Source organism: Numida meleagris, chromosome 6, assembly GCF_002078875.1.
Source record: "Numida meleagris isolate 19003 breed g44 Domestic line chromosome 6, NumMel1.0, whole genome shotgun sequence".
NCBI classification, from domain to species: Eukaryota; Metazoa; Chordata; class Aves; order Galliformes; family Numididae; genus Numida; species Numida meleagris.
In genome coordinates this window covers 19,652,512-19,667,523 of record NC_034414.1, presented here as the reverse complement: position 1 = coordinate 19,667,523, position 15,012 = coordinate 19,652,512, and the positions used below count along the sequence as shown (strand labels likewise).

The 15,012-nt window shown below is 44.1% G+C and overlaps 1 protein-coding gene across 9 annotated transcripts in view; it reads right to left on the bottom strand.

The window, feature by feature from the left end:
• Positions 1-15,012, bottom strand: part of PRR5L (proline rich 5 like) — a 66,898-nt gene that overhangs the window by 28,763 nt on the left and 23,123 nt on the right. For 6 of the 9 annotated variants that reach the window (XM_021401804.1, XM_021401806.1, XM_021401803.1 and 3 more), the window contains 4 exons: positions 14,074-14,172; positions 10,718-10,798; positions 1,971-2,240; positions 530-610 (listed from right to left, as the gene is read on the bottom strand). In XM_021401804.1, coding sequence (XP_021257479.1) covers positions 530-610; positions 1,971-2,140 — 251 coding nt within the window. In that variant the 5' untranslated portion in view covers positions 2,141-2,240; positions 10,718-10,798; positions 14,074-14,172. The other 3 variants (XM_021401802.1, XM_021401809.1, XM_021401810.1) reach the window with 3 other exon arrangements.

Here is a 15,012-nt window from a genome sequence, read left to right as displayed (position 1 = left end):
ACTGTTAGACTTCTAGGCTTTTTTAATCTTTAGGGTTAGTATTTTCTGGTCTTTTTCTGTAGTCACTAGAAAACTTTTATGTGAAACACTATATTTTACTTTTTTTTTTTTTTGTTTAAATGCTCAGTGGTTCTGAGAAGCTTGGTTTTAGAAAAAAACAATGACAGAAAACGTTACTACTGTTATGAATGTCCTTATAAAAACGGGGGGAGGGAAACAGGCCTAAGAGGAAAATTCCGTAGAAGGGACAAAATCCTTGTATTCTAACTCAACCCTTTATTTGTCAGAGCTCCACATCCACATGAGTCAATGAAACATTATCTAAAAGCCCAATGCCCTTCACACCACCCCACAGCAAAAAAAGCAGGAAGCCAGCCTGAAATTCTGAATACATGTTTAAGTTCTCTCCTACATATCCATATTTCTCCCACCCATCTCCTCTCACTACCTTTCTGCTTGGGAACAAAAACAAGGAAATACCAAACAAGCAGCAACAAAAATCCCTTTTCCATTCACTTCAGCAACCTACCTGATATTTTCATTGAGGGTATAAAGTTCATTGTTCTGCAAGCCTCCCCCTTTAAACACATTTATCACTGCTGTTTGAACACTGCCAAAACATAAATGAGACAGTACAACATCTATAAATATTAGCCGCCAGTATGATTTAACACAGAGTGCAACATGAGATAGTCACCAAAAGCTGAGTGGTTAAAATGGGGGTGGGAAAGGTTAATTGCACTTAAATACTTCCACTTTTTCCTCCTTCGAAATCATAACTCTTGTTTACCTACATCTCTCATGGGAGAAAGAGCAGAACTAGTCTTAAATTGCACTTAGAGTAAGAGAGGGAAAGTCATCACAGGGACACCATTCACAAAGAGCACATTCACAGGAGATCTTTAAAACAACTGGTTAGGGAATCTCTGCTACGTGCTGCATGTTAGTAGATATGAGGAGAGACAGATTTTTGGCAGTGTCTGCCAAACACATCACATTGCATTATTCAGCAATGATGACAGGACCAGCTGAGCCACCCAGCCGGCAGCATCTGGCAGGATCCTGGCTGTGCTGGAAGACCTTCTGCAGCCAGCATCACTTCAGGCAGGCCCATCTTCAAGCCTTGCTAATGCATGTAAGGTGGGGCAACAGCTGTTGAGGGATATCTAATACTTTTCTGATCAGTGCAGAGGAAGTCCTGAAGAAACAGGATGGCAAGCTTTTACAGCTGCTAAACCACAGCCAACAAGAGGAGGTGCCATTCGCTTAATAGACATTCTCTTCTGCAAACAAGTTTGGCACTTGTAAACTTCACTGACCTCAGCTTTCTATCCTAGCACAAACCATGGGATGCTTTTGCTGGGCTACGTTTGTGTGACATTAGTAAGCAGATCTAGTTCAGCAAGAGAAAGGGGTCTGCAGAGCACAAAGATGGTGCAAGATGGTAGACAAAAGTGGAAACACCGAATTTTAGTAGCAGCAGGCCATCTCACACTTCACCTTGCACATCATTTTTCCAGTGGTCATTGCTGCATGACATGCACTGCAGACAGCATTTGACTGCCAGTATGAAATGCTGACAGAAGTAGAAGCCACAAGATTAGTAGTTGTCAGAAGAACTCAACTGCGGTAAAAGCTTCATGATATGCAAATAAATTCCTGCTGTGCATTAAGAAACTGACCTTTGTTACACTAATAACAATGTGTTTTCCTGAAAGGTACTGAAAAAGTGGAACTGTTAACATAGAGCAATTTTGTCATACTTCAAGACAGTATCTTTGAAAAAACATTGGCTAAAAATGAGGCTGGCTAAAAACTACTAAGCCTGATTTTGTCACTTCCACAGAGGCCTTGAATGCTGGCAAACTTCAGGCATGCCAAAAACTCATTCATGCTTATAAATAATCAAGCTTAGCCATGAATAGTCTGAAGTACAAAGATCAGTCCTACACAAATTAGACGCTACTCACCTGTTCCATGCCGAGTTAGAGCTGAGCTGCAGGGCCTGCCGAGCCGCCTGGAAACGTGGCAGGTCACTGAGCACTGGAGAGCTCATGAAGCGAGGTCGGGGCCTTCTGAATGAACCCATCTTGTGCAACTGGAGAGCAAAGGATGGTGCTACGGTGAAACCCCCAGTCATAGGCTTGAACGGAGTGGAGCTGGGCTATCAGAAAGTCTCTTGAAGGCCCAGGTATCAGTCTCACTGGCATCAACAAGACTTCAAAATCCAAGGACTCAGCCTGCAATGAAAGCAGACAATGAACCTCAGATTAGCGGTTCCCCACCACATCAGGCTGTGATACAGACTCGCAGTAAGATGAAGAAATTGAAGCAGCCCTGGAAGGTGAAAAGAAAGGAGAAGAGCAAGACCGAAAGGGGAGGAGCAAAAATATCCTATCACACTAAGAGCAAATTTGGGCAAATCTTCAGGAGCTCTTCAACAGTAACAGCCTTTCTCCCTTAAAGGATGACTCAACACAGCCAGCCAGAAAAACAAGCGTGGTTTCTCTTCCCATTTCAGTTAGCAGAGATGCAAGAACAGAGGTGCCTAAACCATTCACAGAGGCACTTTACAGATACCTTTAAATAGAGTTAGCCATTCAGCTAATATAAAATAGGAGAAACTGGAGAGAAAGAAATATATTTCACCAGAAAAAAAAGGGACAAAATATGATCAACAGAAGAAAAGATGAACAGACAAACACTGTGCTTTTTTCAGAAGCATTATGCAAGAGAATAAACTCATTATCAGCTCATTACAAAAAGATACCATAACGAGCTTCTGCAAAAGAGCTCTGACAACCACATATTTTGAGAGTAAACAGAACTGTATTGGTTGGTTACTTTTCATTTTATAGAGAACCAATTGCTGTCCAAATACAAAATTCCTGTACTTTCCCTTCTGATCATCATCTTCATATTGATGAATACGTAGCCCCAAGTGAACCACAGAAACAAAGTTAGAATCAACTTGGATAAAAACCACAAAAAAGCTCTGGCAAAGCTGCTGAACTTCAAAATCTTCCCACTTCAGACAAGTACAAGCAGCAGATTCAGTTGGCAGTTTGAAGAACAGAGATGTCGGAGAAAATAGAGAGATGGGGGGGGGGGGGGGGGGGAGGGGAAGTGTTGTATAACCGAACCGCACACGGAAGATGTAAAGCAAAGCCTTCTCTTTTCCACAAGATATGCAGCACAAGGTGGAAAAAAGATATGATCAGATAGAGGTATACTGTGTATTTGCACGGTGCTTCTAACTTAGCTAGCGCTCAGCACAAGGAAATTTTTTACATACTGCAAACTTTAACTAACCATTTTATGTGTAAAAGAACAGCTTTCTTCCCACCTGGCCAGCCCTGCTTCACACTGAGCTCGTCATCTGCCTCCACATTGCCTTGTTCTGGTCAGCCAAGGAGGCCTAAGCAAGCTCTCAACCCTGCTGCAAACACCAAAGCCCCACCGCCAACAGTGTTACAAGGGAAAAAAAACAGAGCAACCCTAACATCCAACCTGAATCTCCCCTAGCACAACTTGAGGCCATTCCCTCTAGTCCTATTGCTAGTTACATGGGAGAAGAGGCCAACTCCCACCTCAACACAACCTTCCTTCAGGTAATCATAGAGAGCAATAAGGTCACCACTGAACCTCTTCTTCACCAGAGGAAACAATCCTAGCTCCCTCAGCCACTCCTCATAAGGTTCGTGCTCCAGACCCCTCACCAGCTTCACTGCCCAATGTTTTCAATCCGCTAGCAATTTCTCTACTGGCAATTCTAACCACATCAGAAACTGTCAGAAGAGAAAAGCTACAGCACCTTGAAGAGCCAAGGGCAGACTTCACTCATGACACACTGAGAGGCGTCTGGGAGGCAGAGTCAGTGTAACATATTTTTGTTGCAAAACAAGTAATTGTGCCAATATTTGCCACCATGAAGTCCCAAAGCTGACAGCGAGAAGAGCTGAATGAGTGACAGCTGATTTCATCCAGCAGTAAAGTTACTATTTTAACAGTTTTTGTACAGGGAAGAGAGCAGACATTCTTCAGAGCTATATAACAAGACGTGTGTTACTTTAGATCAGGCGTAGACACTTAACAGGGCTAGCAAGTGGTGGTTAAGATGCCTGTGATAGCCTTCAATCCTCCTATCACTACTACAGACACTGTAACTGCATATAGCACCCTACCCCCAGCAATGAAAGCCTTCAGTAAAGCAGTATTTGTATTAACTGGTGTTAAATTGCAAGGGGAAAGTTTAAATTCAGAAGTGTAAGTAAGGAGAACAAATTTTGTAATTTAATATACAGATACTTAAATTTTGTGCAGAAGTCCTTTTGCACATTCTGCACAAAGGTGAAACAATGCCATCACAAAGATCTTTTCCAGACTTGGTCTTTGGATTTACGAGCCTGATTCCACAGCAGCAGAACACAGGGCCCCATGACAGATTTCCTGAAGGCTTCCTTCTTACCAAGGGAACATGCTTGCTCCTGCTCATGGAAAGATACACATTGTTTCCCTTAACCCTTGCTAAAGTCATCCAGACAGATAACAAGCTCTTGTCAGTGATGAGCAGGTAAGCTGACTCTCTGGCCCATTTTTTCCCCAGTCTCATAGTCTGCAATCCCATTTTAGTGCTAAGACAACTTTATTTTAGATTTCCATCAGGGATTTAAGAAAAGATCATCAGCTTTAGGCCAAATCCAGAGCCTGAATTTCACTTCTTCAGGATTCAGAGATACCAATCTCTCCTAGTTTACCTAAAATGGTAGCTGTTTGACAGCAGGCATTGTAAGCCTCCTCTCAATACAAGCTAGTCACCAAAAGAGTCTGTGAGAAGAACCATCCCCACACCCACAGCCTACTTAAACTATTTTCAGAGATTAATAAAGCCAGAGATAAGAGAACATTTGCTGGAAAATAGACTTCTGGCACAATGTGTTTGCATTTTGCAGATCCCATGCATCTGAACATAAAACAAAGCCCCCAAACTAGACCCCAGTCTTACATAATTTTTCTGCAATAGCTGCAGAAGTACTCTATCTCCACAGCTCCTTCAGATCAGATTTTCCTTTCCCAGCAACTACTTTCCACTGGAAGTTTTACCAAGAACAAGACATCCTTGTAAATGCTGCTTTGTTTCTGCAGGAGAGCTCCATTAGCAGTTTGTTGGTAACGTCCCTGTTATGCATTCAGTAGTCTGCAATTTTTTTTAATTTTTTTTCTTTTTTCTGAGAGAAACTATCATTGTGCCAAGAGAGGCATTAATATAGTTTAGCAAGAAACCCTCATGGTTTTGGGGCTGCTTCAGCTAGTGGGAATGAACAGCATTACGCAAAGTGCTGAATATATCATGGAACAATTTTCCTCTCCAGTTTGCCCTGAAAACTCTTAAAGAATCACACAGATAGTCTTCTCCCAGAGGTCTTCAGTCTAAACTCCTTCAGATCTCCCCTTCCCAAGATTAAATTGTTTTAGAAGACTATAAAACAAAACCTACATCTAATGATTACAGTCCTACTATCTATCAATCACAGAAAGAAGAGAGGCAGCAGGATGCCAGTGGTTGCAGCCACCAAGCAGGACTCTCTCTTACCATTGATTGTAAAAGGGATGAAGAGCTGGAGGCTAAAACTCAGCTCTAGCATAGGAGATAGGGCCACACCAAGATAATCTCCCACTGCCACGTGCTCCAACTGCTGGGGCAACACTTAAGGTGGCAATGGCATTTCATGTTGCTTGCCAGATTATAGAGGACTCCTCATCTTCTCTCATCTAGTGACCCTAGTAACTCTATTGACTTTTTTGGCACAAAATTTGTTTTAAGTCAAGGAGAGATGCATTTGCTGCTCTTCCTCCCCTGATCTTTTTTTCCCCCATTTATCTGTGGTTATCAGCTTGAAATCCAGCTATCAGAACTCTCTAGATCTCAAACAAGGCAGATACACCCATGTAAAACCCAGGTCTTCAAATGAGCAAGTAACTCGGAGCTAGATGACAGTGCTCAAAACTGGGGGTGTAGAGCTGGACTGCGAGTTAGTCTGACAACAATGTAATTTTATCCACTTCTAATTCATCACATCTGAGCAAACACTTCAAGGATTAATTTGTATCTTTCAACAGAAGGATCAAACAAGGAGACCAATCTTTTTCCAACAAGCACTTGTAGCTACAGACATAAAAACATTACTGTCGAACTAGGAATTTTTATCATTTGTTTTCTGTTAGCCATGAAAATAAACAGAGAAACTGTTATAAAGTGATTTAATGAAAAGACTTTTCCCTTCCAACAGACCAAAATATCTGTGACTGTCTGGAGAAAAAAAAAAAAAAATCAAGATCTGGCAATGCACCTAGTTCCGTCTCTACTGAAAAAAGAATAACCTATAGAAAATGTTGGCAGCACTTCCCCCAAATTATGAATCTTCTCAGTAATCCTGAGACAAACAAACAAAAAGCCCCTGGCAGCTAAGATTTAACAAAAGAAGAGACCATTTTATATGGTCATTGATGTCTTCTCAGCAAGGTTTAGAGCAATAGCTGCCAATGTAAGTGATGGGTCAACAAGAACTACAGCTGTTTTTGCTTCTTAGAGGCTAACTTGCACTGGTGGTACTTTATACTTACACCAAAAAGCCACAAGTCAAAAAGCAACTTCAATACAGATAGCAAGGTAGGGAAGGGGAGGGGGGAAAACCACAGGAGATTTATTTGGATGTATGGAGCATTTCTCAGATCTCCCAAAATACCGCAACAAAGAATGAAGGATTATCCAGGTATAAGAGATGTCTTGCCATTTGAACATCTTTTGTGGTAGAAAACCAGCGTCTTCCTGAAGATAGATACGTCTGCCCACTTTCTACTCCTTTGTATGCTCTGTGTGACTGTGACGTTGATGACCTATGAGTCTGGATAGTGTAACACGTGCCAGAATTTTTTGTAATTATTTTGGGTGTGAAACAAGCATAAGCTTAAGAAAAATGCATTAATTATTCCATAACTAAAAAGATTTCCTTTCTGGATAGCATTGATGAGAAGCCACATCTTACACACATTGGAGGTTACTGAAAGCAAGAGGCTCAGCAATAGTTTGTGGGCAGGCTGGGGGTCCAATCTCAAGGCATAGTCCTTCCCATACCCCTCAGCTTTCTACTCCTTCACAACTTTAGAAATCTGACTCACGACAATTTTAGATTCTAACACACAGTCCATCAAGAGCAATAAGAATCTAAACATTAGCCTTCACATTCTGGATCAGCCCACAAAACAGCAAGGCAAAGTACAGATACTTTGTCACAGAAGCAGCCCTGCACACAAGGAACAACTTACCTTCAGATGTGCTTATGCTACTAGTCGGGCACAATCCTTGCTAAGAGACCATCCCAAGTCAGAAAGATAAATGGAAGGATGCAAGGCCAATATTTAGGTCTGGCAAGATCATCATTAGGATTGATTCAAGTTACAGCTTTTAGGAGACAGCATTTTTCCCACCTGTATATTAATGCTACTTGCTTCTGAAATCCCAGTGACAAAATCAGCTCAGAACATTATTATTAAAAAAAAAAAAAAAAAAAAAAAAAAAAAAAACAGAGACTCTCTATTTAAGCTACAATCCAGGATAGCAGACCATATCCACACTCAGGGACAGGATCCAAGCAGGGGGAAGGAACATGCTCCTTACCGAGCTGTCCCATAGGGGAAAACAAGTTGATTCCTCAGGCTCTCGGTTCATACTCTACGCCAGATTGCAAACGTGGGACTTCAGCCAGCTAAAGCACATTACCTGCAGCCCTGCCACACACCTCCTGCCACCCCATGGCTGGCCCCAGTGCATGCAATGCCAAGTGCTGCAGGGACACCTGCCCACCCCACACCTCCAGCCCACCCACCCCAGTATGGGAAAGCACCAAGGCAGACCACGCACGTTCAGCCCCAGGTGGACGGGCTGCTCAGCCCTGCAAAATGCTCTTTTCGTCAAGAGCTCTAGGAGGATTATTAATAAGGAGAGTAAAAATCATTATCTCCATTTTCTGGCTGAGAAGATGAAGCTGCAAAGCCAGAGAAATGACTCACCCAGGTCTTCCACCTCCCAAGCCAGGATCCTACTCACAAAAAAAAAAAAAAAAAAAAAAAAAAAAAAAAAAAATTGAAATAAAAATACACCTTTAAGGTTCTTTAATGAAACTTGTCAAAGAATTCCACCGAGTTGTAAAGAATGAGGAATCATCTCATCTACCTCTTCTTTTCAATGGTGGCTCGATATCAAAAGGTGCCAACATTTTATTTTTTTTAATTATTTTGCTGGGCCACCCAACCACTATGAAGGCACCAACTTTGTGGCCTGTAAGTAATCTGAAAGTGCTCAGTCCTCACCTATCCCTAATTAAACCTGATAGATGTTAACTATGGAGATGAAGCACATTAGAAAAAAAGGAGCATCTACAGAATATGGGAACACAGCCCTTCCTAATACCATGTCAATCCTCTGGTATGTACCCACATGTCTGACAGTTTTACTGCTATTCTTTAGCTACCCAAAACAGGATCTCACATCTCCTATATTACAACTATACACTGAACTCCTCCTTCATACTTTCCTCACCCAACCAGACCCACAATGCGCATTTATTCATTATAAATCCCAAACAAATTCACTAACAGAAGGATCTCTCTAACTTGGCTTTAGGAGCAATTGAAAAGAAATTCAGTGGTTTCCACGTAGTTGTGCTTTGAGTTCTTGAGGTTAAAGTCAATCTGAAACTCAAAGTGAAACTGTAGTTAGATTGAGAGGAAAAAAAGCCTTTGCTTGTATCCCATCATGGGATGAGATGTTTCTCTGTAATTCAGAGACCACCACAGACTTTTTGGAGTTCATGGCATGTTAGAAGGAAGACTAATTCACATCTATATAGACGTAAATACAATTCCCTATAAAACAAATTATGAAAATGCTACAGGCACAGAACAAGCCAGTTTAATGAGAGCTAAAGAGATCAAGATTATATATACACACACACCACAAATTCAAGCTATTACAATCTAAAAAAACACAACTGATTTAATAGCAAAATAATACTCCAAGGAGCTCAGTCCCTAAAGTTGCCCATCAGTTTTGGCCTATTTTATTCTGACATCTACAAGCCTCAGACTCTGTTGATTACCAGAATGCCTTTTAATGAGCACAGCTACACCGCAACAAGCCCCAGCACAAAAACATTTTACACCAGAAAAAAAAGACGACACACATAAATAGTTATTTCCTCCCACTGTTTGGAATAGCATTTAGCAGATGCACCAGTTAGGGCACCCCTCCTGGAGCAAAGCAAGCCAAGAATGTATCACTTGAATGACAACAGTATGAGTAAGCTGTCGGACTTTTTGCTGTACAAAAGGCTTTAAGGAATGACAAATGTGTTTTCAAACACATGAACTAAACTTTTAGCAGCATCAACCTGTTTCCAATAACTCCCCAGTAGCATCTGCTACAAAATTCAGGAAATACTTGTATTAACTCTTTCAAAAGCTACAAAGTAATCGAGCAGTCTGCAGGGATCACAGCAGTTTTGCTTAGCATGTGGAGAAGCTATGTGGGAAAAATAAAAAAAGGAGCTGCTCAACAAATAAACTGTTCATATTCAGTAGTTACATGAGTAGCAGAACTAAAATGCTCCCTCTGGGTTTCACATGTGCAGGAGGGGATAACTCTCCCCAGAGCCCTTCTTCCAGCACAAGCTCTAAAAATGTTTTCGCAAAGCTCAGAGAAACTTTATCCTTTCTGTCTTTTCCTTCCTTGGTCAAGTACAGTGAAATTCACTAATTCTTAAAGTTATGAGAGGAGAACAGATGAAGGAGAACCACAGTAATGCTTTCTTAAAGACACCAGGATGAAGGTCACCCATTTTAAAAAGATGGAAGGGGGAGGGAGAACACAGATTCAGAACCAAAAAGTATCAATCTGAACGTAATGACATGATTACTTCTCTAGAAGTGTTAATCAGAAAGCAGACAAGATACACCTCTTCAAGACCAAACGAAGCGTCAGCAATTGCAATGATTTTAGGAACTACCTACACTGCAAATCTATCACCTTTGTGTTTTCTTGAACTTCATACATTTTCCTTTTTTTTTCCTCCTTGCTTTCACATTTCCTATTGTTATTATTAAAAACAGAAATACACTCCCCATTTTTAACCCTAGGGCTACAAAACACAGCAGTTATGCAGCCCGATTTACACTGTAGCCCAGCCTCAGCCACCTCTGGTATCACAGGGCGTTTGCTGAAGTCTTCAGCACAATCTTCCATCCTCTGAGTTATGCTTAGCTCTATCTAATGGAATAAGAACAGGTTGTTATGCCCTACTGAATAAGCTCTGGAGCCCAGCACATACTTAGTCAATGCGTATTTATGCTTGAATTCACACCGGCAGAAACAGCGAGGACAAAAGGCCGTACAAGGAGGGAAGAAAAAAACTACAAAACATACAGAGGCCTGGAAAAGTCACATAAGAAAACTGAACACATTGAGTGAGTTTAAAAGATATACTTTTAGTGCTTACTTTCTTCCTGCTTCCAAGCTTTTGATGATCTATTCAAGTCTCAGGCCTCCATTCCTTCTCTCACTTTAAGTGAGAACTATCACACCTATTCTGTGTCTGTCATTGCTAGAAATGCAAGGAATTACCACCCTTCCAAAAGGAACTGGGGAGTCAGTAGACGTTACCTGCGTTCCAGCTGAGCTTTGAAAGTGAATCTTGGAAGTCTTATCAGAATCCGAGGTGACATCAGACAGTTCGTAAATATACTGCAAGAAAATAATTACACAGAATTTTATTTAAGTATCTAAACAGATAGTTTTAAAAGCTGAAGACAAATGTGGTATGGAACTGAACTGTCACCTGAAGTGCGCTGTAGAAATACCAAAAGGAAACAGTCCTTCTAAATTGACATAGAAAATAATAGTCCCATGTGGGACGGTTTGCCTGAACTCCCCTGCCCACCTCCAACACTGCTAACATGCAGTTACCATTGTGTGGGTCTCAGTGCAACTTGACAGCTATTTCAATCAGAGATTCAGGACAACCTCATCAGAGAGGACTACAAAATAATGCACCTCTGGAAAAGCTTCCTCTGAGTTTCACCAAAAAGCAGCTGGTCTTGAACCCAAGTTGAAATGTTTTCTCCCTCCAGGATGTTACAAAAGTCCATGGCACTAAAAACTTAGCAACAATGCCATACATTGACTATGAAGTGTGCATAATGAGGATACACTGTCTTAGGTTACAGACAAATTTTCATTTACACGGGACGCTATGTCTGCTTTTTCTTGTGTTCTGGAACACAAAAGATTCCTATTTACTTTTTTTCAGTTTGGTACTTCGGTGGCACTTTTAAGTGGACGAATCTCCTACACGTTACAGCCAAAAGAAACATCGCAGACTGCAGGATTGTCTGAATGCCCTGCACCCTCTGTGACAAGTCAATAAATCGTAATAGTCTCTCCTGGCTGTAAAATATATAAATAGCATGAATAGACAAAACAGAATCTAAACAGCAAAAAGAGAATGCAAGTGCTTTTACATCACAGTTCTCTACTTACCAATTCAGAAACAGCATTAGATTTGGGTTGCTACCACAGGTCTTGCTCTCAAACCTCACATCCTTCACACGGCTGTAAAATAGCTGGCATAACTTACTGCACATATTTTCAGCTATAGGTCATTTTTGTTGCCAGAGTGCTAACTTAGTTCTTCCTAGGAGTCAAAGAGCAGGACTTTGCCCCCCAGCTAGGTGCTTCCTAATGTAAGGATAGTCAGATTATCAGGTCTTGTCTCTGTTGGTCCATCTACATCATTAGGGGCTACTGCACAGTTGGACTGTAGCTTCTGTTTTAGAAGAAAAACAACACAGCCTGCATATCGGCTTCTATATCTAAGGCATGCTGCCTCACTGTGAAATAAGAGCCATATGCTTTGAATATATGTGGTCAATGCTCAGCTGAGCATGAGCCAGCAGTGTGCCCAGGTGGCCAAGAAGGCCAATGGCATCCTGGCTTGTATCAGGAACAGTGTTGCCAGTAGGAGCAGGGAAGTCATTGTCCCTCTGTACTCAGCCCTGGTGAGGCCCTACCTCAAGTACTGTGTCCTGTTTTGGGCCCCTCACTACAAGAAAGACATTGAGGCCCTGGAGCATGTTCAGAGGAGGGCAACGAAGCTGGTGAGGGAAGTGGAGCACAGGCCTTATGAGGAGCAGCTGAGGGAGCTGGGATTGTTCAGTCTGGAGAAGAGGAGGCTCAGGGGAGACCTTATTGCTCTCTCTAACTACCTGAAGGGAGGTTGTAGTGAGCTGGGGGTCGGCCTCTTCTCTCTTGTAACTAGTGACAGGACAAGGGGGAATGGCCTCAAGTTGGGCCAGGGGAAATTTAGGCTGGACATTAGGAAATACTACGTTTCTGCACGAGTGGTCAGGCGCTGGAATGAGCTGCCCAGGGAGGTGGTTGAGTCACCGTCCTTGGAGGTGTTCAAGAAACATTTAGATATAGTGTTGAGAGACATGGTTTAGTGGGGTTATTGGTGGTAGGTGGATGGTTGGACTGGATGAGCTTGTAGGTCTTTTCCAACCTAACTCTATGATTCTATGAAATGGCATCATACAAGAGATATAAACAGCTTTCAGACACTGATCCAGGTAGCTGTGAGCTCTGCACAACTGAAACCTTCCATAGCACATAATTGCAGTATCACCTATAAATACACTGAACACTTGTTGCTGACAAACAAAAAGTCCCTCTGCTTGAGACAGCCCGCTTGCATGAACAAATCATCACATGACCAGGAAAGGCAGAGAAAAATAACCGTGTTTTAGACTGCCTTCTCAGCATAGGCAGCCAGGAGCAGCGTCGGTCACTGCTGGCATGACCCACGGCTGTGGCTGACGTCCCACAGAGGTGACAGGGGACGGGTTTGACAGCTGAAGAAACAAAACAGCGGGGTTTGTCCACGCGGCTACGAGCGCCCCGGGGGCAGGGAGGCTCCCGGCGCCTCCCAGGGGAACGCGGGCGGCATCACAGCAGGGAGAGGAGAGAATGGGACGGGGCTGCACCGCGCTCCTTTAAGCGGGCAGCCCGCTGCTTGCGGCTTTTGTCTCCTCCTGCAGCCGCTACGTGTTAATTCGGTCTGTTTAGGGGAAAAGTCTCCTTCCCTTCACCGTCGGTTTCAGAATTATCGTGTCTCCTTGGGGGGGAGGGTTAGGCGGACACATTTTGCTTGGAAATGACTCACTCGGCGGCACTGTGGAACCGGAGGGTCTATTTTTAATGTTTTCGAATGGAAAACTTGCTCTGGATTAATGCCGGCGCTTTGCTTCGGAGGCGCAGCGGGGCGAGGGCTCAGCCCTGTGCCTTCCGCGAGCCGCCCCGGGCACAACCCCGCGGCCGCGCCTCCCGCGCCAGCCCCACTCCCCGGCGGCGGAGCCCCCTCCCCGGCGTCCCGGCCCGGGGCTCCCCTCGCACTCACCGCCGCCGCTCGGCGGGCCGGGCTGCAGCGAACGCCGCTACTCCGCGCCCGCTGCTCCGCTCCTCGCTCAGCTCCGCTCCCGCCGCTGCCCCGCCGCAGGCTGAAAGACGCGCTGCCTCTGGCCGCGATCTGGCGAAATTTGCCACCACCCGGCCAGGATTCCACACTTCCTGGCTCTCGGCCAGCCCTTATTTTTACAATCTGCCTTTCGCTGGCTCCTCCCAGTGCAGACAAAGGCGGCCGGGCCGGGCTGAGCTACCCCGGGGCTGCGGGCGCTGCTCCCCCCGGGCACCGACCCCGCCTCGGTTCGGTGGGTCAGGAAAAGCAAATCCCTCCGGCCGTTAGAGAAAGCGAACGAAGGGACGCGATGGAAGGGCTCGGAGGCCCTCGACCCCGACGGGCCTGAGATGCTGCGGCTGCGACCGGCTCCAGCCCGGCTGCCACCAGCCTGAGCCGGTGCACGGAGCCCTCCTTAGCACCGCGTTGCACGGGCTGCTCCTCACCGCCCATAAACGCGCGGCGCGGGTGCGCTGGATGGGCCGCTTAAAGCTAGGGCGGGTTTTACCTTAACCTTACGGTTCAAGGACGCTTCGGCAGCAACAGCCCGGTGCGGTGTTCAGCTGTCACTTTCTGCTGCAAGTATCGGACAGGAAGCTGCTGAAACCTTCAAGAGATTAAAAAGCCACAATTAGTTGCAATCAGTCACATCGCATTTACGAATACTATCAGGCAGTCACGCCAACGTGTGGAGAGCTACTTGAAGCTCCCCTGAAGGAGCTGAGACCTTCAAGTGCGGGAAGGAGACATTTACATTGGTAAAACAGAGCCATTTTCTCCGAGTGCTTAAGAGAATCCTATGAATTCATTAGCACGCAGGACTACTGGTGTCTGGTAACCCAAAGCACTGGCTTTTAAGAGAAATCATAGTTTTAAAATTGCTTTGAGTCTGGTCCTAGCATCAGGAAAGCTACTGCTGCCCTGGAAGTGCTGTGTTAGCACAACAGCCCGTGCTGGGATGGATCCTCTGACACTGAGCTGTGCTGGAGGCGGCCCTAGCGAGCTGAGAGGACACCACTTGCTGCGTGTGGTTCTCCTGTCTCTGTTTCTTCTTTTCCAAATCTAGATGCTTAAAACAAAGCCTCACTGAGGCATTGCGACTCTTCCCTGCTGCCGGAGGAACACAAATAGGATTTACTCTTAAGAACACAAAATCAGTACCTGGAACTTGCAGACTCTATGGACACGTAGAAAAACATGCTTCCTGTCTCAGAAGGATGAAGTGTATTATGACAGTTGATAACTATTCCAGCACATAAAATTTTAGTGCATGTGGTAATCTGCTAAGTATTGAAAGCACATATTGTCACTTGTTCTGCATCTGCTTTTCAAGCCAACACTTGTTAATCCCTCAGTGAAAACACTGCAGAAGCAGTTTGAGTGGTGGCCTCCAACCTGTGGTTCACAGTCTAGCCAGGAATTTAAAGATGCTGTGAGACTGGAGAAG